This window comes from Eschscholzia californica, unplaced genomic scaffold (assembly GCF_041429995.1).
Source record: "Eschscholzia californica isolate CP2 unplaced genomic scaffold, dmEscCali1.0.p SCAF_4, whole genome shotgun sequence".
Lineage (NCBI taxonomy): Eukaryota > Viridiplantae > Streptophyta > Magnoliopsida > Ranunculales > Papaveraceae > Eschscholzia > Eschscholzia californica.
The window spans coordinates 50,595,271-50,615,243 of record NW_028238461.1 but is presented as its reverse complement, the minus strand read 5'-3'; the positions used below and the strand labels follow the sequence as shown (position 1 = coordinate 50,615,243).

Below are 19,973 nucleotides of genomic sequence, written 5' to 3'. Positions count from 1 at the left end.
TTGAAAATAATAATGATTTTGAAAAAAAATAATTATTTTGTAGAAGGAAATATATTTTTGTTGATCTTAAGTTTGAAATTTAGGTTCATTAATCCAAAATCCTAGCAAATCCTAGGGGGTAGGGTGAGATTTTGGTCCAATACAATTTTTGGAATTAGGAATCCTTAGGATTCAAGAGTCCTAGGATTCTTGGTAGCCAAACAGACCAAGGATTCATGATTCCTACCAAATTCCACTTTTGATAAGAATCCTACTTAAGAATCCTGCAACCAAACACACCATAACTCTACTTTCTTTTCTTTAGATATTCCAGGTAGATTAATTTGAAAATGGTGAGTTCACTACTAAGTCTTACTATACAACAATCAAACAGAGACAAACATGTGGTTTCAGATTTAATATCTCTCAACTCAACTTTCTCTCTCTTTCTCCAACAACTGTTTTCTTCTCTTGTAGAGAGTTATCCAGATCTTGTAGTTTTCCGGAGGAGGGATCCCTCCTCCGAAATTTCCTCTTTTTATTCGATTTACATTTTAGATTTACTATTTCATACCCCACTCAGAAATCATAATTTTCACTGACATCCTCTCTATAAATTCTTATTTTGTCAGAGATTAGGGTTAGTATTATTTCATTTATATATGTTGGGAAGAAGAAATTAAAACTGAAGTAGAGGAATAAAAGAACAAAGGGGATATAGGATATGTATAAAGATCGAGGAGGAGGTGTTGGATCGAAGTCTCAGATTGCTTCGCTTGATGGTAAACGGATCAATGATGCCATAGACAAAAAATTGCGAAATCATCACCATCCACTTCAAAGGGAGCAGTTACTGACGATCTCTCGTTACTTCAATATTTCGCTGCTTTATCAAGGATGATCAATTTACTACAACAGTGGAAGTCGAGAGGGATGTAAATTAGTATTTTCAATATATTAGTATAATAAAATTCTATATGGTCGACCTTTAGGGTATTTTCATTCTCGATCTTAAGAATCTCTTTTGTCGACCTTTAGGTATTTTTTTTGAGTCTGTGTCTTGTCAATCCCTTTCCCTTCATGAGGCACTTTACATTCGAAAGTTCTGTGAACTTTATTTATGTAACTCTCATGTAGTTCTCGGAGGAATAAAAATTATCTACGATGTAATTTTGTGATCGTTATCACTTATGAATGATATTATGGTTTTACTAAAAAAAATCAAACAGAGACCTAACTTGGATGCTAGGTTAATTAACTTCCCTTGGATCAAATTATGGAAGAAAGGGTCTCATGAACTACACGAGATAGTTATTCATCTGGAAGTTGGTTGACGGTAGTTTAGCAATATTGGGCCCCCTAAAAATAAGGATGGACAAGTAACAGAGCGAGTTCGAAATTTTACGTCTCTCGTCAGGAGTCGGGGCCTTGGAAAAAATGGCCCTCTCGATCCGCTGACAACATGAGCTAAAGTTTTTAGAATTCAATATGAAAGGAGAAAGGATTAAAAGAAGTTCAAAGAAAGAAACGAATACAATCACAAAATAACAGAAAAACTACCTTTTCTCCCTCTTATAATAGCATTCATATATGTGCAAACTACTAACTATATCTAACAAGAGAATATGAGATATAATTTGTACATCACAGGTAGTTGTATATCATTCTGGAATCCGATTTCTTATCGGATTCCTTATTTTTAAAGCCTAGGGAACTATTGTTGTTTCTCTGGTATTATGAAAAATTAAGAATCCGATCTTTTTGTGTTAATAAAAACATGGATACACTTCAGAGTGTCTTTCTGAAATAAATTCAAAGATAACTTTAAGTCAAAAAAAAAAAATATTACTGTTTTTTGAAACAAATTAAAAAGAAAACTAATATAATTTTAAAACAGAAATTGATTAGAAGGTTAGAGAGAGAAAGCCGTGTCGAGTTGTCTTTTTCCTTAAGACAGTGAACACCCTGATATTAGTACAAAAACCAGTCAGATGTTTGTCTCCCAGGATACAACGGCTATACCTTTCAGGATGACGACTAAGAGTACTTCATTTTTCTGAAAGCGTGTGAACTTCAAACAAGCAGTAAGAACCAGATGCAAGTAACTACTTAAACTTTAACTGCTCTTAACTTCGAATGCTAAAAATTTCGTGTTTTGTTTGTTGGATTCTGTTTGGTATTTATAGAAGTATTGGTGACACTCCAGACAGGTGCCTATAGACGAATGGATGCTTCCGAACAGTCATGTTTGACTGTTGGTTTTCGGGTGCCATCTTCACCGTCAGATCATCAACATATCTATCTTAAGGGCACCAATCATCATGACCGTCAGATCAAATCTATGACTGTAAAATCAAAGGCTCCAATCGCTCCTCGCGATGATGCGTAGTGTAAAGTCCAGGCGCCTCTAAAGCGTCCTAACCGCCCATTTAGCTCGGGCGTCCCGAGCTCGTCCACGCCGCGCATGCGCGGTTTGCGTGGTGCAAACCACGCAAAACACCTTTCAATTTCAACCAACATACCATAAATATATGGAAGATTCTATATAAGGAAATAAAACATTTCCTCCATCATAAATGTGGTACTAACTCAAAATCCCGGTTTAGAGTTAATGGTACCCATACCAAACTAATTTTATAATAACTCACTCATACGGAATCGGATTTGGACGAAGTTTAAGTCTAAATTCAAGAGCTCGACGAGATGAATCCAAAGGGACGTCTTGCTCGAGATTATGATGAATATAGCTGCATCAAACTAAAGAAAAACCGGTCTAGCTGCTTTTGAGCTAGGTACCGATCCAACAACTATTGACAAACATTTTTTGTGTACACTAAGATGAGTTAACGATAAGAAGTTCACATCTGGTTCCCTTCTGGTTCCCTTGTTTTCTATGAATTGCAATGAAGAAAGAACAACCTCCGCTACTCCGTAAGTAACATGGATATTTCCTGCACAGGTGTTGGTAACTACCAAAACCGAAAGAAAACAAAAAAGAAGATTCATCAGCTAAAAGCTTTCATGAACATTAACAATCTGCAAATGTATTAAACGACAATGTGACTCGTCTAACTCAAGCAGACCTAATATCAACACAAATCAACCATTCAAACAGAAACAAACATTCTGAAATCTGACTCAGCCCACCCAGATCTAGAGCTAGTATTGGAAAAAAACAAACATCAACTTATATGAGAGAAGAGTGGAAACACAATCGCGCAAGACCAACAAACATGCAGGAGAAAAGGAAAACTCTTTTTGACATATCCCTATTATAGTAACTGTCTAATGATACCTTTGTAATTCAAATCACAAATGCATGTTAGCATTTAAACAAAATATTCACGGTGTCTAATGAATTCATGTAAAGATCCGTACATAAATGCAATTTGTTTCTGTTTGATTAGCCAACAACCCTTGGTTGGAGTGGTAAGAGGTATAATCTTCCACCTAAGACAAATCAGTCATTCAAACAACCAGCCATTCAACCATAAACAAACATTCTGAAATCTGACTCGACCCAACCCAGATCTAGAGTTAGACTTGGAAAAAAATAAACATCAACTTATATGAGAAAAGAGTGGAAACATAATCGCACAAGACCAGCAAACATGCAGGAGAAAAGGGAAACTCTTTTTGACATATCCCTATTATAGTAACTGTCCAATGATACCTTTGTAATTCAAATCACAAATGCATGTTAGCATTTAAACAAAATATTCATGGTGTCTAATGAATTCATGTAAATATCCGTACATAAATGCAATTTGTTACTGTTTGATTACCCAACAACCCTTGGTTGGAGTGGTAAGAGGTATAATCTTCCACCTAAGAGGTCAAGGGTTCGAAGCACACGCTGAACAATTCAAAAAAAAAAACTCTCAAATGAATGTTAGTAATCCAAATAAATGAGCAGGGTAACACTCAAACTAAATGTAAGTAACCGCAGTTCTTTCTCTATGTGTCATAATATGGGGACAAGGGCCTTGGGTTCACTTCCATCAGAATTGTTAGCATTATAAACAAAAACTTATGGTGCGTTTGTTGCAGGATTCCTACTAACACTGAGATTTGGTAGGAATCAAAAATTCCGTAGTCCAAAATTTTTATTGGAGAAAACTATCATTTTTATTGGAGAAAACTATCACCCTATCCCTTAAGATTGGCTAGGATTTTGCATTATTATGCCTAAATTTCAAACTTAAAATCAATCAAAGAAAATATTTTTTCCACGAAAACTTATTTTTTTCAGAAATCGTTTTTTTGAAGAATTCTTTTTATTTTCCAAATTTTTTTTTCTCTAAAATCGTTTTTTTCGAAAATTGTTTGTTGAGAGTCATTTTTTCTAACGGCAAATCTAGAAATTTCACAATGTTGTTGCATTTATGCATGCATATTCCATGGATAGAGAACTCACAAATGAGTAGTTGGACATTTATTTTATGCTTTAGGGCCATTATCTATAAACACAAGTTTTTTTCCTTGTGGGTGCATAATCTTCTTAATGAAATCCGAAGTAGTCTTCAGAAAATAAGATATCGGAGAGAACTAAAATATATGATTACTAGATTACTTTTTCTATTTTTACGAACTTCTCGATTTGAATCCTCGGGTCTTAGTTGACAAATCAATCAACATATTAGTTATAACAGGCAATGATGTTAAAATCGTATGATTCACGATCTGAATCGCACGATTTAAATCGAATCTTTCCAAAAACGATGTGAATCGGACAAGAAATCGTTTTTGACTTAAATCTCACGATTTTCATTCTTAAATCGTGACTAAATCGTAAATCGTGGGATTCAAGATGAAAATCAAGATTGAAATGTGTAACAGAAAAAGAAGTTTCAAGTTAGAGATTTAGGGTTTGAAAAGGCTGAAAAGTATGAGATAAGGAAGAGAGTAAAGAAGGCAATAGGTAAACCCACTATGATCTTCATCATACCCAAAATGCCTTATTAGGAAACAAAAAAATAGAAAAAGAAAAATGTCCTATTTAATAACCTAATAAAATCATGGTTAAAATATTCAACTATTCTTTTGCTATATAAACATAAAAATAGAAAAAGAAAAATGTCCTATTTAATAACCTAACTATAGAACTTTTTTTTTTTTTTTGTTGAAAGACCTAACTATAGAACTTTTATACACAATTGATAGGTGTGAAAGATAATGTACACATAATATTTATTAGGTGTGAAAGATAATGTACACATAATATTTATTTGTGTACATATATATATATATATATATACTGAATATTAAATCTTACGATTTACATTTTCGATCTACGATACGATCTTTGTAAACAAAAAACGATTTACGATTTGACAACATTGATAACAGGAACTTTATCCATACAGATAGGGGTGATAAAAAATCGAACCAATTAACCGAGCCAAACCAAATCGAATGCACCAATCGATTTTTAGGCCAAATCGATCACTAATCGACTCGGTTCGTCCAGAAAACCGAACAACTTCAAACGGGTTGGTTTGACTTCGGCTTAGATTTCTAGAAATCGCTCAAGCCGAACCGACCGAACCCTAAGATATTTATGATACTAAAATATTATATATAGAAGTAGAGAGTAAGAACAACTAAATTTTAATAATAAATTTTAGATTTTCTCTATTATCTTAAATTAATAATAATTCAATAAAGAGTAAAAATGCTTAAATTAAAGTTGCTAGACTAGTGGTGAAGTTCTACGACGCGGGCAACTTCGGTATTCCTATTTTAATAGTTTTTCTTTAATTCTTGAGTGCATCAATTAAACTCATGTAATTGATCCATCCCTTAAGTGTCTAAGAAGATTTTTTTTGTTGAACTGTCTAAGAAGATATGTAAAAGAATTGTTGGATTAAAATAAATGAGTTCCAATATGTTCATGCCTATCATGCTATAGAAACATATTTTAATGGAATTGTAAATGGTAAAAGAATACATAAATGAAGAGACTGAAATTTTCTTCTTTATTATCGTAATAATAAAAAGAGTATATTATAACAAAAAAAAGAGATTGCATCACTGAAGTTAAAGGGCATGTTATCTTGTAGTTATAGAACTCTACAACTAGAGACTAGAAATGATATGTAAAAATAAGATAATTATGTGAATGAGACTAAGTAGAGCGAGATAGGCGTCAATATTTATAGAAACATAGAGGCCAAGTTTGGCATAGTAGATGAAACAAGCAGCGGCCGTGGTGGGCCACGAGCAATGTCGAACTTGTAGCTGGTTCTCCCGACCCTCAAAACACCCTAACCTGTCTAAATGGCTATAAATGGGTTTGCGAAGACTTTCAAAACGGACTGTGCTTTTAGTTTTGGGCTGCTGCAGCAGCTGCACCAGGTTATGTACCTTGGGCAGTTCAATTGGCAAGGACAATGGAATATGTAGGGGACTATAATCCAAACTCTGGGCCAGTGCCTCAATTTGATATCCATTTTGTCAATAGTCTCTCATTATCATTTTAAGCAGTTCTAAAATCAAGTAAAACTTGATCATCGATCGACAAATGGGATTCAAATAAAGCTGCACCCTGACCCGGGCACCTTACTTGCATTCATTGCTTCTTCGAACCGCTAACTCTCTCAGCATCCTTAAACCTCCCTAAATCTGCATAAATATCAGCCAAAAGAACATAATATCTCCAATTCTTTCAGCAATTTCAATATTGTCATGAACTCTGCAACCTCCTAACAATGTTCCTAACATGGGGCCATCGGGCTTTATCGTCATTTCTTCAATGAACTTCTCCGCCTCGGCTAAAAACCCTGCCCTTCCTAAACAATCAACAAAACAGGCAAACCCTGCCCTTCCTAAACAATCAACAAAACAGGCAAACCCTGCCCTTCCTAAACAATCAACAAAACAGGGATAATGCTTCAATTCCTTTGTCACACCAAAATCTTTCATCATTTTCGGACTTTTTCAACCATACCTGCATGAGCACATGCAGATAAAACGCCAATAAATGTGACTTCTTTTTCAACCATACCTGCATGAGCACATGCAGATAAAACGCCAATAAATGTGACTTCATATGATTTAAACCCTTCTAAAATCATCTTGTCAAAGAGATCCCATTCAACCCATACCTTAAAATTATGGAACTCCGTGAAATCACGTCTTTCATCGCCATCCAATTAAAAACAGAATGAGCAACTTTTTGTAATGAACTGCATATGACATACATATCAATCAAAGAATTCCATAAATTTAAAGCTTAAGGTGCTGTTTGTTTTTTTATTTTTTCAGATCTGAAATCTGAATTAGAACCCAATTCAGATTTCAGTTGTTTGATTTTTAATTTACGAAAATCTGAAAATCTATCTGAATTAAATTTTTGTCTGAATTGGCTGAATAAGAACAACCTTATTTCAGACTTTAAAACAAGTCTGAAATAAGGGTCCAAGTTCTGAAAAGTTTGAAATGACCTTTCTGCCCTCTTATTCTATTTAACACTTCTGAACTTTCATCACTACTCAGCCACCACATACCGTCGCCGCCAACACCTCTGATCACGAATAATACCACCACCACCACTTCTGGTCACAAATATGCCACCACCACCACTTCTGGTCACAAATATGCCACCGCCACCACCGCCACCACCGCCATACACCACCTCTGATCACAAATATACCACTACTTCTGGTCACAAATATGCCACCACCACCACCACCACCACCTCGGATCACAGATATACCACCACTACATAACCCTAAACTTTCATCACAAAACAAACTAACAACACAAAAAAAAAATTAAAATAGGAACCTTGCATCGCCGTGTGAAACACCATAAGATTCAAAAGTGGGTCTTGCATCATAAATGGAACCTTTATAATCCATCCCTTTAGCCTTATTGAATTTTTCTTTAATAAAACCAGCCCATCTTCTTCCTTGAAGATGCATATTTTCATACCCAACTCCTTTAAACCAACCTTCTCTCTCTTCATTATGATCGAATTCCTTCCACGTCTCTGAAAATGAAGAACCATCAGGTGGTGGTGGAAGAAGATGAATAAAAGCACCAAATGCAAGATCATGATTCCCACATAGGAAAACATGGGTTTGATTTGGGTATCTAGAGGGTAGAGAGATTAAGAAAGCAATTACTTTTCGAGTATCTGGACCTCGATCACAGTAATCGCCTAAGAAGATTATGAGAGCAGATTGGAAAGAGTGTGGGTCAATTAGGGTTTCGAGATTAGACCAGAGATTTGCACTTTCTCATTCGTCTACAGAGAGAGGGGAGACGGGAGGGAGGGAGAGACAGAAGGAGAAAGAGAGGCAGCAACAGTTGTGTAGAAAGAGAGAGCAGGAAAGAGAATAAGAAATTTAGAGATTAGGGTTTCTGTGGGTTAAATATATGACGAGGGTATAAATGTCAAAATATTGTTTCAGACTTAATTATTCAGATTTGAAAAACAAACATCTGACTTGTAAAAAATTTAGATATTTCAGATTCAGCCAATTTCAGTTCAGCTAATTCAGATTCAGCTAATTCAGATTCAGACACACTTAAAAAAACAAACACAACCTAAGTTGGTCCCATTGACTTTCTAATGCACCATCCATGAATACTTTTCCATTTTCCAACCATCCTAATTGACTACAAACCAAAATCAGACTTACCATAACAACCCAATCTAACTCAATATCTTTTTCAATCATCACCTCTTCAAGTACTTCCATAGCCAACATAGGTTCTCCTAGTTGTGCATAGCCAACTAAATCGCAGTCCAAAGTACATAATCTCCAACTAACAAATTATAACCGAATCAGGTTACGCCAAAAATAAGGATGAATAAGTAACAAAGCAGGCTAGATATTTTACGGCTCTCGTCAGGAGTCAAGGCCTTGGAAAAAATTGGCCCTCTCAATCCGCTGACAGCATGAGTTAAAGTTCTTAGAGTTCAATATGAAAGGAGAAAAGATTAAAAGAAGTTCAGAGAAAGAAACGAGAAACAAATACAATCACAAAATAACAGAAAAACTACTTTTTCTCACTCCTATAACAGCATTCACATATGTGTAAACTACTAACTATATCTAACAAGAGAATAAGAGATATAGTTTGTACATCATAGGTAGTTGTATATCATTCTGGACTCCGATTTCTTATCGAATTCCTTATTTTTAAAGCCTAGGGAACTATTGACAAACATTTTTTTGTACTCTAAGATGAGTTAACCATAAGAAGTTCACATCTGGTTCCCTTCTTCTCTATGAATTGCGATGAAGAAAGTACAGCCTCAGCTACTCTGTAAGTAACATGGATACTTCCTGCACAGGTGCTGGTAACTACCAGAACCGAAGGAAAACAAAAAAAAAGATTCATCAGCTAAAAGCTTTCATGAACATTAACAATCTGCAAATATACTAAACGACAATGTGACTCGTCTAGCTCAAGCAGACCCGATATCAACCCAAATCAGCCATTCAAGAAAAATAACATTCTGAAATCTGACTTGGCCGAGCTAATCTAGAGTCGGATTTCATATTCGACTTTGAAAAAAACGAACATCAAGTTGTATGAGAAAAGAGTTGGAATAATCACACAAGACCATTAAACATGCAGGAGAAAAGGGGAACTCTTTTTGACATGTCCCAATTATAATGACTGTCCAACGATGCCTTAGTAATTCAACTCACAAATGCATGTTAACATTTAACAAAATATCACAGTATCTAATGAATTCATGAAAAGATCAGTATATAAATGCAGGTGTATTTGTTTGATTACACGTCGAAATGAGCTCAAATGGTAACTTTACAAAACACAAGATTCAACTCTCAAATGAATGCAAGAAATCCAATAAAATGAGCAACGAAAGTCGAGAAGCATATAACAGTAGAAAAAAGCTCACTTGTATAGCGATTTTCAAAGAAGCCCCAAGGAATTGGTGCATTCTTACTAGAAAGTAACTCTAGATAATGGACTGAAGATTATTATTGAAGCACGTCTGGAAGGCTGAAGCACGGGAAAAGTCAAATTTTGACCTAAGAGAACCGAAAGAGGAAAAAAAAATTGTCCGGTCCAAAACATAATGCATGAGTTCTGGATGCTTCCGTAATGTCCTACTTCCTTTTATCAAACTCAGCCTAAGCCCTAAATCCTAATATTTCTGAGAGAGCAAGTCTGTTTTTTCTTGGTATATCCTAGTCAGTTTCCATAAGACCATAACCTCGTTGTTTCCACTAAAAGATCAAGATATCATTGCACAACTAAAAACTGCACAATAAAACTTAGTATATAGAATCGAAAACTCGAAAGAAAGAATAACCTACACTTATTGCAAATGGCAGTTCTTTCTCAATTGTGTCATAATATTGTAACTTATGGAGTATTATATAAACTCCAAAAATTGTCCCAATTTGGTTTCAAGTTTCTAGTTACAAAATCATGAAAGACAAAATTATGCAGTTATAGAGGAAAAGGCATCATAATTTCACTATCAAAAGACTGAAAACTATTGGGAAAAGATTTTTAGATTTAGAAATTGAAGAACAAGTCGAGTTCAAAAATCAAAGATGAATTTTCATTTCCATAAAGAGAATCATTCTGAATGAGAACCATCTAAACTAGTTGTAGAATGAGAATAATTAATATCTAAACATGATTTCCACAAGCCTTAATGGGGGAAAAGCAACTTTAGACCAAAAATTCTGAAACCTATATTCCATCCAATTCAAAAGCCAATAGACATTTATATAGCAATTAGACTACCCACATCAACAAAATCAATAATTTTTATAAGAAGGGTATAGGATTTACCCTAATTTAACAACCCAATCAATAAATAATTCATGTAATAAATCATCCATTAAAAAGGGAAGAAAAAAAAAATTATACCTTTAAATGATCAGACCAAAACCCTAGACAAGAAATTTGATTACTCTGGCAAGAATGAACATCCTGAAATTGTTTGACATCAAGCTTCCTATTAACCCATCCAACTTGAAAATAGATATAATTTGCAGGAGGCAAATCAACCCTAATTTCATCAACATTAAGCCAAATCAAGAATCGACGAACTTGAATTCCTTTTAAACTTGTAATTGAACCGTATTTAAGAACCCCAGTGATTTTTTTATCATAATAAACCAAATAATCGAACTCAATATAACATTGATTTTCTAATTCAACAACGAAATTACCAGTTTCATCAAGAGAGAAGTTTTTGACCGAGTTAGGTAAAAGTCCACTCGGGAGTCCAAACTCGGTGAGAAGTTGATAAACTGTTGTTCCATTATTTGAAGCGATTGAAGTTGAAGATGAGATTACGAAGAAGATAGAGAAGAAACTAAGGAAGAAGAAGAAGAAGAAGAAACCTGAAATTGAAGGAAGAGTCATTGTGTAGTATGGGTTTGGTTTCTGAATAAGAAAAGCAAACAAGCTTTCAAATACTTATAAAAAGGGAGTTTTTAGAGAGAGAGAGAGAGAGAGATTTTCTAGAGAGAGAGAGAGAGAGAGAGATTTTCCTAGAGAGAGAGAACGGGACAAAAAGAGAGAGAGTTGGATAACGCTTGAAGATGGGAATTGACAAAGATGGTGGTTTACTTACCGGGAGAAAGACAAAGACAACGGTGACAAGAGGCCGTTTTTGTGGCAGAAAGAAAGGAGTATTTGGAAAATGTTTTTTTTGTTGATACACGTCCAAATGTGCTTAAATACTCTAAAATGGAACACACCTTGCCAATTGACCTATCAATTATTAACTTTAGACATTTCATTTGATGATTGCTAATTTACTTAGCCTTTTAGAATACCATAGAAGTTTAAGGTGTGTTTTTTTCTTAGAATTTGAGATCTTAGAATGTGAATTGATTCGAGTCAAGTTTTACACCTACTACATTTTCATTCGTCTGAATGACTCATGTCAATTGGTTTTTGAGTCTATTTGAGATAGACATAAAATCAGTATAAACTAAAAATCTTACTATCTGAAAGAACTTAAACTGCTACGAGTCTTGAACTGAAAAGATTAAAACAAAACTCGTATGCACATAAATAGAGTCACTGTGATAAAAGTAAATTGAGACGATTAAAACTAAGAGGTACATCTTCATTCATTTGAATGACTGATCTCAGTTAATTTCAGAGTCTATTTGAGCTAGACATAAAATCAATATGAACCTTCCTCTCCGAAAGAACTTAAATGATTGTAGAGTGCTTGAACTGAAAAATTTATACAAGACTTATACACAGACAAGTAGACTCGGTATGATAAAAACAAAATCATATGATTAAAACTAGAGTTAGATACTATACTAGGTAGATTGGTAGAAAAGGAGGACATCAAATTATCTCACTATTCCGAGACATTCTTCTCTCCTGTTCAAACTTGAAATTGGAGTCATTTTTATTTCAAATAACAATGAGGGAGTTCTTATCAAAAAAGCAAAATCCAAAAACCCGTCTGGGGGGGTTCTTATCTAATAAGGGATCATAATTATGTAGATAGTCCAAAGACATTTATCTGAATTTTCAAATCGTAAATCATTAAACAATTGTTTTTTAACCAAACACCAAAACATTAGGAAGCTTCCTCCTCTTTTCTCTCTATTGATAGCAAGATATAGTTTAGATGTCATAATTGACCTCCTAAGAATAAACTGAAGGATATTCCATAATATCCAATTCAACCAAACCAATTTTTCTAAACTGCAAAACTTGAACTTCGCCTTCAGTGAAGAATAGCACATAATACCAGTCAGTGCTAGGCCGACAAAATCCCAACCAGCTTAGGCGGACAGGTAGAATTTAGGGTTTTTATGGCCACTAGTGGTCGGGCAGAATATCAAGTCCAGAAACGAACATAAAAGGCCCGAAGACTTAACAAGAAAGAAAAAGGTTAGGGCTCAACAATGGGTACCCAAAGCTTTCAGTCCATTGTTTCTTGAACATGAGCAACTCATGCATCAAATACTGTTTTCACTAGAAAGATTTAAAACAGATAGGAGTTTCAAAACTCAAAACAAATATTTCAAACTTTTCCATTTTCCTTTCTCATTCCCAAGTGATGACATTTGTGTACTAAAAAAGAAATTAATAAAACCATTTCTCAGGGAGAACCTAACACTTCCCTACTGGACCAACAAAAGCCCTAATTTTAAAGGAAGATGGGGGGAGTTGAAGAAGAGTAGATATAAGATGAGTGAGGAGAAACATTTTCATATTGAGATGGATTAACTGTTTATACAAGATGAACACTATACCTTCTGAACTTCCTTTTTCTTTTTTATTTTACTTCACTGTCTCTGCTATCTGCTTTTTCTCAAGTAGTCTCTTTTCCTGCAAACAAGATGAAATCGATAGAATTCATTATTGGAACCATGGATAAAAGTAAAACACTGAAGAGTCGATTTCTTACCCTATATATTTCGCCTTGTCTTTGGCTTACAACGAAATTCAGCTAACAAGGCTATATGATCCGATGACCACTCTTGAGAAGGTAGTGCTGTATCTTTCTTTAGGCTTTCCTCATCTAAGAGCTCCAGTAAAGATTCTACCGATAAGGAATCGGCTGGAAAAAAAAACCCACAAGTTTTGAGATTTTAGAGTTTCCTCCCATGAAAAATCAACCAAAATTGGCTTTGATGAGTTTGACTTCCAAACCTGTGTAGAATATGTAGTCATGGGTGCCAATGAAATCTCTAGTGCAGTTTGTGAATAAAGGTTCATTTGTTAATGGGTCCATTTTCCTTCTTTGTTGCTCTAAACCAAGACCCACGCCCGCTCTCGCAAAAGATGAGTAAGCACTAACCTGTTTAGACAAAAAAATTAATGTCAATAGTTGGATTATTAAGAAGTAACAGACCGACCTCATGGACAAGCAAAGTATTCGGAGGCAGAATTACCAAGGGAAGCTGATGAGTTAACTTGTTGGCAGGCCTTAAGATTCCAAGGGGATCTATAGCCAAATCCGGATGCATCGAGTCAACCTTACCCATTGCAATAAGTGAGTGAGAAGCACTGCAATCAAGTTCGGTATCTCTTTAGGATAAACAGTCGGGACAAATTTCCTATTACATATATATATTTAGTATAGAATAGAACACATTATAACAATGAATCATACCTCCCGGGAACTGAATTAAAATCTCCACAAACTATCATTGGGATATCTGCACTCATGGCTATTTTTTCTAATCCTTTTACGAGAGTATGCACCTGTGAAGAAGAAAATAAATTTATCGAAGGAAGTAGCTAAGTCTGTGAGAGGCTTGACAAAAGTATGGAACCAACTCAACTTCACAAGTAGATAAAAGTTTTAGATACGGACCTGCCAGAGCTTAACATCCTTCAAATCTTGGTGAATACTCATGTGCGTATTTGCCTGTTTTCCAATGCAAAACAAGAACAATTACTACATATTCCTTAGTGCGCTTATGCCCTGCCGTAGTCTTAAAGAACCAACTTTTATAGTTTGTACTATTTTAGCAGCTTATATTAATACAGTATCAAGGAAAATATTCATATAGACTACCGTCATGTATATCTGAAAGCCTTAAGTACGACCTCAGTAAAATAATTAGTTACTAATAAAGCTAAATATTTTCCCTCCTTGAGAAGTTACCCAGAACTATGTCCCACTTGAATATCCAATATTTTAAAGAGTAAACGTAGGTAATATCAATAGTTTGTAAATCATTTCCTTTTTACAACTTTATCCATCAATATGTATTAGTTCAATGTTGTATTCTCTCAAAGTCTAAATGACTTAATTCAGCATTTTTTAATGCAATCAAAACATGCATCTAGATTAGAATTTCATATAAAGATTATGAATACACCTTTAGGCTTCACAGAACTATATTATACATGCTTCTGAATAGCTCTGATTAAACAAAACCAGCAAATTTGCAATAATAACGTTAAATTGATATAAGATGATCGTATGTTACTATTTTTCAACTTTCAAGAGTTCATGCATAATGGAAGTCTATAGAATTGCAGCAACCAACTAAATTGGAGTTAATTGAATCATTTACTAAATGCATGATAAATCCAGCAAACAAGGTAGTAGTTTGTTTGCTTACAAAACAAAGCATATGTTTTTTTCCAAGAGCATCATTCCGATGGTTGCCAAATTTTGGTTCGAGAACAGCAATTAGAGCAACATTATCCTACAAACATTGAACTGTTAATTAGGAATAATAAAGTAATAGAATCTGGGCGTCGAGAACTGTTTAAAGAACAAACGCAACCAAAGAATTCACTAGAACCACCTTAACGAGCCGATTTAATGCATTTTTCTTCTGAGTTGCTGGGACAACAGCATCAGTCACTGATTGAGCAGCCTTGTTGAACTCAACCTGTATACACGAGTTGATCTTTCAATATTTGTCTGAACCAAAAAACCTGCAATTTATGTACATCATTACATGCTTATCTTAATTCTTAACCTCATATTTCTTCACATAAGAGAATCTGTCTCTACGAAAAAATGTTGCACAACCGTCAACTAAATTAGCCTCTGCACCGTAAACCTGCAATCCGCAAACAAACCCATGAGTGTATATTTTAGACATGAGATTGGTAGCCTACCCACTTACATTCAAACGAAATAAAATGAGAAAAACGAACCTCCGCAGTCTTCTTTTTGTAGAGCGCTTGGTAACCATGTTTATCCAACTCAGGGGCAAAAAATTCCTCAAAATGGCCACTTTGAACCTAAATGAAGAAGTTATAGGTTAGTCTCACAAATTGCACAAAATAGGTGGTTATCTATGTAATGATTGACTAGAATCCCGGATTAGAGAAAACATTCTTCATGAAAATAATGATCATACTTTTTGTTTAGATATACATATACGAAATATTTAAGGAATCCCACGCCAATGAGGTACCATCACTCACTTTTTTCTTCAATTAATGAGATTCCAAGAACAATTATAGAAGTAAGATTGAACTACACTACATTATTTGCACTGCGGCAGGAAAGGAAGTATTTAATTTCATAGCACGCAAACTATCATTGTCAAAAAGAGATAGCTCCAACAAAAGAATTAAATGTCATGAATACCTCTTGCAGACAAACTATATCGGCACGATAACCCAAAATCTCTCGCAACAAATTCTGTCTACGATAAGGCCAAGAAAGAGCCCAAGAGGGACAATAACTAAATGCATCAGATGTAGCATACTGATCAGAAAGAATGTTGTATGAGAGCACAGTAAAGGTTCCTGAAGAAGCAGTTCGACCATCCAACTCCAAATGGCCCACATCAATGCTATTAACTGGAATCAAGTGGCGGGGCGTAGGGGTAGGAGCTGGGATGACCCGAGAAGTTAAAAAAGAGCTAACATGTCCAGCAGGCATTTCCGTTTCGGCGTCCACTGCTACACATTCAAACTTAAGAACATGAGCAATATCGTCAGCTGTTGGTGTATAAGTTTTGGATCGCCCAACTTCATATAATGTTTCTCCACCGCTCCTTTCCGAAACAGTTGTAGGATATAAAGGAGTAGAACCATTATGTAAACTTGAACGACTACTATGGACAACTCTAGATCCTTGATTATTTGATCTACCACATAGCTCTTCCTCCTTTCCGTTATCATTTACAGCACTAGCCGCCCGATCATGTAAAAGGCGATGATGTTGCCATGCATCTGAAAAGCACTTACCGGAGCAATGATAACTTTTAGCAACAGGTAATCTAGCCTTAACACATCCCACACACTGCACTGTTGCTTGTTCAGATGGGTGCACACTACAAATTGCAACTTGGCTATCACTTTCGATGCGATACCTGCAAAGTATATCAGAAGAAAGTAGGAGGATATATAAGCCATCTGACTCTGGAAGGCCAAATACTAATCTATTTATTGTGGCATTGGAGTAATCTCTCCTAGCACGTATCACTCGAGGAATTTATCCACGTGCTGCAGTAGATTTATCAAACATAAAAGCTTTATTAGAAAATGCACGTGTAAGCAGGGTTGTAAAATTGAAATGTAAATGACCACACTTAACATGAAGTCGTGATCATACCTACCGTATTTAACACTTGGTAAACATATAACAAAGAGCAAGAATAGAAACTATGTAATACAAGTTTGATGAACGACAAATTACGAGTACGCCCACACAAGAATTACGACGTGTGCTAGAATCTATCGTTCAATTACTAGAACAAAGTTAAAGACATACTAGCCGACAAGAACTTATCCGACAACTTTAGCAATAGAAAATTCTAACATAAGTTTGGATGTTCAGTACCCATGCAACACGTGATGACGTAAACCGAGTTAAAGGAGGTTTTATGCATCCGATTTTATTCAAAAAAAAAAATATCTACTATTATAAATTCGTGATCTTTGTAGTTAGGAAACGCTTACAAACACTTGAATCTGTTAACAAATTTCCCAAATTAACGCCCTGGATTTTAAGGGCCGTGTATTAAAGGGGCTAATTTGCTGAATGCATCAAAAGTCAAAACAAGACAATTATCAGTCTACTACCACCAAAATCTTTTCACTGAAGATTTATGAAAGGAGGATTTCATAAACAAATCGTTCTAGAGGAAGAACATCAATCCAAACTGAAAAAACGGCAAAAGCAACTATATTTCACAAGAATCATAGACTTGGATGGTGCTTGAAGCATTATCATGATTAATAAACAACCATCAAACAAGATTAATATGTAAAATCAAAGTTTTTATATGATTCTAGAATCAATTAACACATGCATGGATGTCATACAATTTCAGGGAAGACTCAAGAATCAAGAAGCAAAACAAATGGGGAACATAAAAAAATCAAGAATCAAGAAATGATACTCACCACTTATACCTCAGGTAGTAACCATCAATTGGAGCAGATTCAGAACCATCTTCATTAGTGAGAGAACCATCAGGTCGCCGCAGTAGTAAGTAGGGCGTAAGCTCACAGCCAACAATCGGAATATCTGACGGAAGATATAGTCGTGCCACACTCAGCATGCTTCCAACACCAACAATTTCTCACAACAACTTCTATTTTCTTCTTCAAACTCAAACACTAACCCTAATAAAATCACCTTAACTTCAAATCTCAAATAATGGATGAAACCAGACAGATCCGCCATTACTTGACCTCTGAACACGCCAGTTTTGAATCCAACTTAAACCTACAAAAACAAAAACAAAAACAAAATGAAACATCTTTCAAGCATGCATAAGAAAACCCTAAAATCCTTGAATAAACACAACACTCAAATTTATTTATACAGTATAATTCATTATCAGTAGATTCTCTACGTACATCGATGAAGATAAAGACATAAAGTAGTTTGCTTTGAAGAATTTGAAATGAAGATTTTTTTTTCCGAACTTCTTTGAATCGATCGAACGAACAATTGAATTTGAAAGATCGAATTTGAGTTGAGAAATGATCAGGGAAAATTGAAACTAGGGTTTTACTCCACTTTCTCTCTCTAAAATCTCGTCTCTCACTACTATACCCTTTATGGCTGAGAGAAGGTTGCCTGTAAATTTTGGTTCTTACTTTCGCCCGTTCACGGTATCCTTCGTACATATACGATAAAGCGTACTTTGGGAAAGAAATATCTAGTGTTTCTGGAGCACTGAATTTAACGGGACCAACCAATTTTTAATGGTGAGATAATAGGCCACCATCTAAATATTAATCTAACGGTGTATAACAATAATAATGAGGATGTAAGATTTTATTGGGCCTTGTGGGGGGTTAAGTCATTGGGCCACACCATTTTTTTTTTTTTTTTTTTTTTTTTTATGAAATTTTTTTTTTTTTTTTTTTTTTGAAACCATTGAAATCCTTTTCATTCATAAGTGATTAAATCACTGATTTACATGGCAAATAATAATTCCTCTCTGTTCAGCGACATGAGAGTTACATAAGTAAAATCTAAGAATTTCGAATGTAAAGTACCTCATGAGGTGAGAGAACAAAATAAAAGGACCTGAAGATCACGAATAAAAGGACCCTAAAGGTCAACAAAATATAAAATAATACTAAACAAAGAAAATACTAATTTAAATCCCCGTCTCTTTCGCCAGAAAACCAACATTGTCGTCGGAAACCGTCGTCGGAAAACTGCCGTCATCACCGGAAAACCGTCACCACCATTGAAAAAAACCGCCGTCATCATCGGAAAGCATAATTAACTCAGCAAGTCTCAACGAGTCAATTCCTTCTTCTTTGTTACTGATGAAAGCGATTCCATGATTCCATGATTGTTCTTGGTTCAAATAAATCACTATTCGTTCCTTTCATTATCTTCCTCCTTTCAAACTTCACATCTGAAACAAAATCGAAACCCCCCTGAGTAGATACAAATATATAGATAGACCAGAAAAACCTTAAAACTTGTGTTGTTGTCGAAACCCCCGTGATTGTTCTTGGTTTCGGTTTCATCTTCTCCAACTTGAAATTGAAACCACACACCAAACCAAAATCCAACAATTTATTCTCTTGTGATTCGAATTGAGAGAGAGTTCAAACATAGATAGACCAGAAAACCCCACACACCTATAATCTTGGTACCTAATAATTCACCTTCTTCATTAAATGATCAAACGGTTTGTTTTTCTTTGTACATGAGTAGTATTGTCTTCTAGTAAGTGGGAATAGATTTCCTTGCTGTAATTGTTGTTGCAGAGAGAAGAATTAAGATTTGAATGTGATTGTGAGAAAGGGAAGAAATTAGATCTAAGATCAATTTTTCCAATGAAGAGAAAGGAAGAGATCAAGAGGAAGAAGAAGAAGATCAAGAGGACGAAGAAGAAGATCAAGGGAAGGGAGCGGTTTCGCCAATTTTCCGGCAGTAACCGCCACCGGAGGCGGCGCCACCAGGGAGCCCTTATTTTTATTTTTTGTTGTTGAGAGCATTGGGCCACATCATTGGTATTTGGTAAATATGATGAGTTTTTAGGTACTTTATTTTTTGTTGAGAGGGTTCTTTTTTGGTACTTGGCTTTTAGGCCATTATTCTCTGTTTCTATTTT

At 35.1% G+C, this 19,973-nt stretch overlaps 2 protein-coding genes across 3 annotated transcripts; both read right to left on the bottom strand.

Annotated features, from left to right (window-relative positions):
- Positions 1-8,977: 8,977 nt before the first annotated feature.
- LOC147545766 (uncharacterized) lies at positions 8,978-11,442 on the bottom strand. Of its 2 annotated transcripts, none has more exons than XR_015224339.1 (2): positions 10,280-11,442; positions 8,978-10,227 (listed from the first exon to the last, which is right to left on the bottom strand). XR_015224339.1 is itself a non-coding variant. In XM_086638485.1 (2 exons), exons 1-2 carry the CDS (start codon positions 11,347-11,349, stop codon positions 9,252-9,254), a joined length of 546 nt encoding a protein of 181 aa, XP_086494611.1. In that variant the 5' UTR covers positions 11,350-11,442; the 3' UTR covers positions 8,978-9,251. The 2 variants fall into 2 exon arrangements, 1 of the variants encoding a protein (XP_086494611.1); XM_086638485.1 differs by having other exon boundaries at positions 8,978-9,296; positions 10,849-11,442.
- A 1,517-nt stretch (positions 11,443-12,959) lies between these two features.
- LOC147545765 (carbon catabolite repressor protein 4 homolog 2-like) lies at positions 12,960-18,647 on the bottom strand. The gene is made up of 13 exons (XM_086638484.1): positions 18,250-18,647; positions 17,791-18,115; positions 16,025-16,754; positions 15,586-15,672; positions 15,405-15,488; positions 15,228-15,314; positions 15,039-15,125; positions 14,282-14,335; positions 14,078-14,169; positions 13,857-13,971; positions 13,615-13,762; positions 13,370-13,522; positions 12,960-13,290 (listed from the first exon to the last, which is right to left on the bottom strand). The coding sequence occupies exons 2-12, from the start codon at positions 17,946-17,948 to the stop codon at positions 13,371-13,373; spliced, it is 1,794 nt and encodes a 597-aa protein (XP_086494610.1). The 5' UTR covers positions 17,949-18,115; positions 18,250-18,647; the 3' UTR covers positions 12,960-13,290; position 13,370.
- Between the last annotated feature and the right edge of the window lie 1,326 nt (positions 18,648-19,973).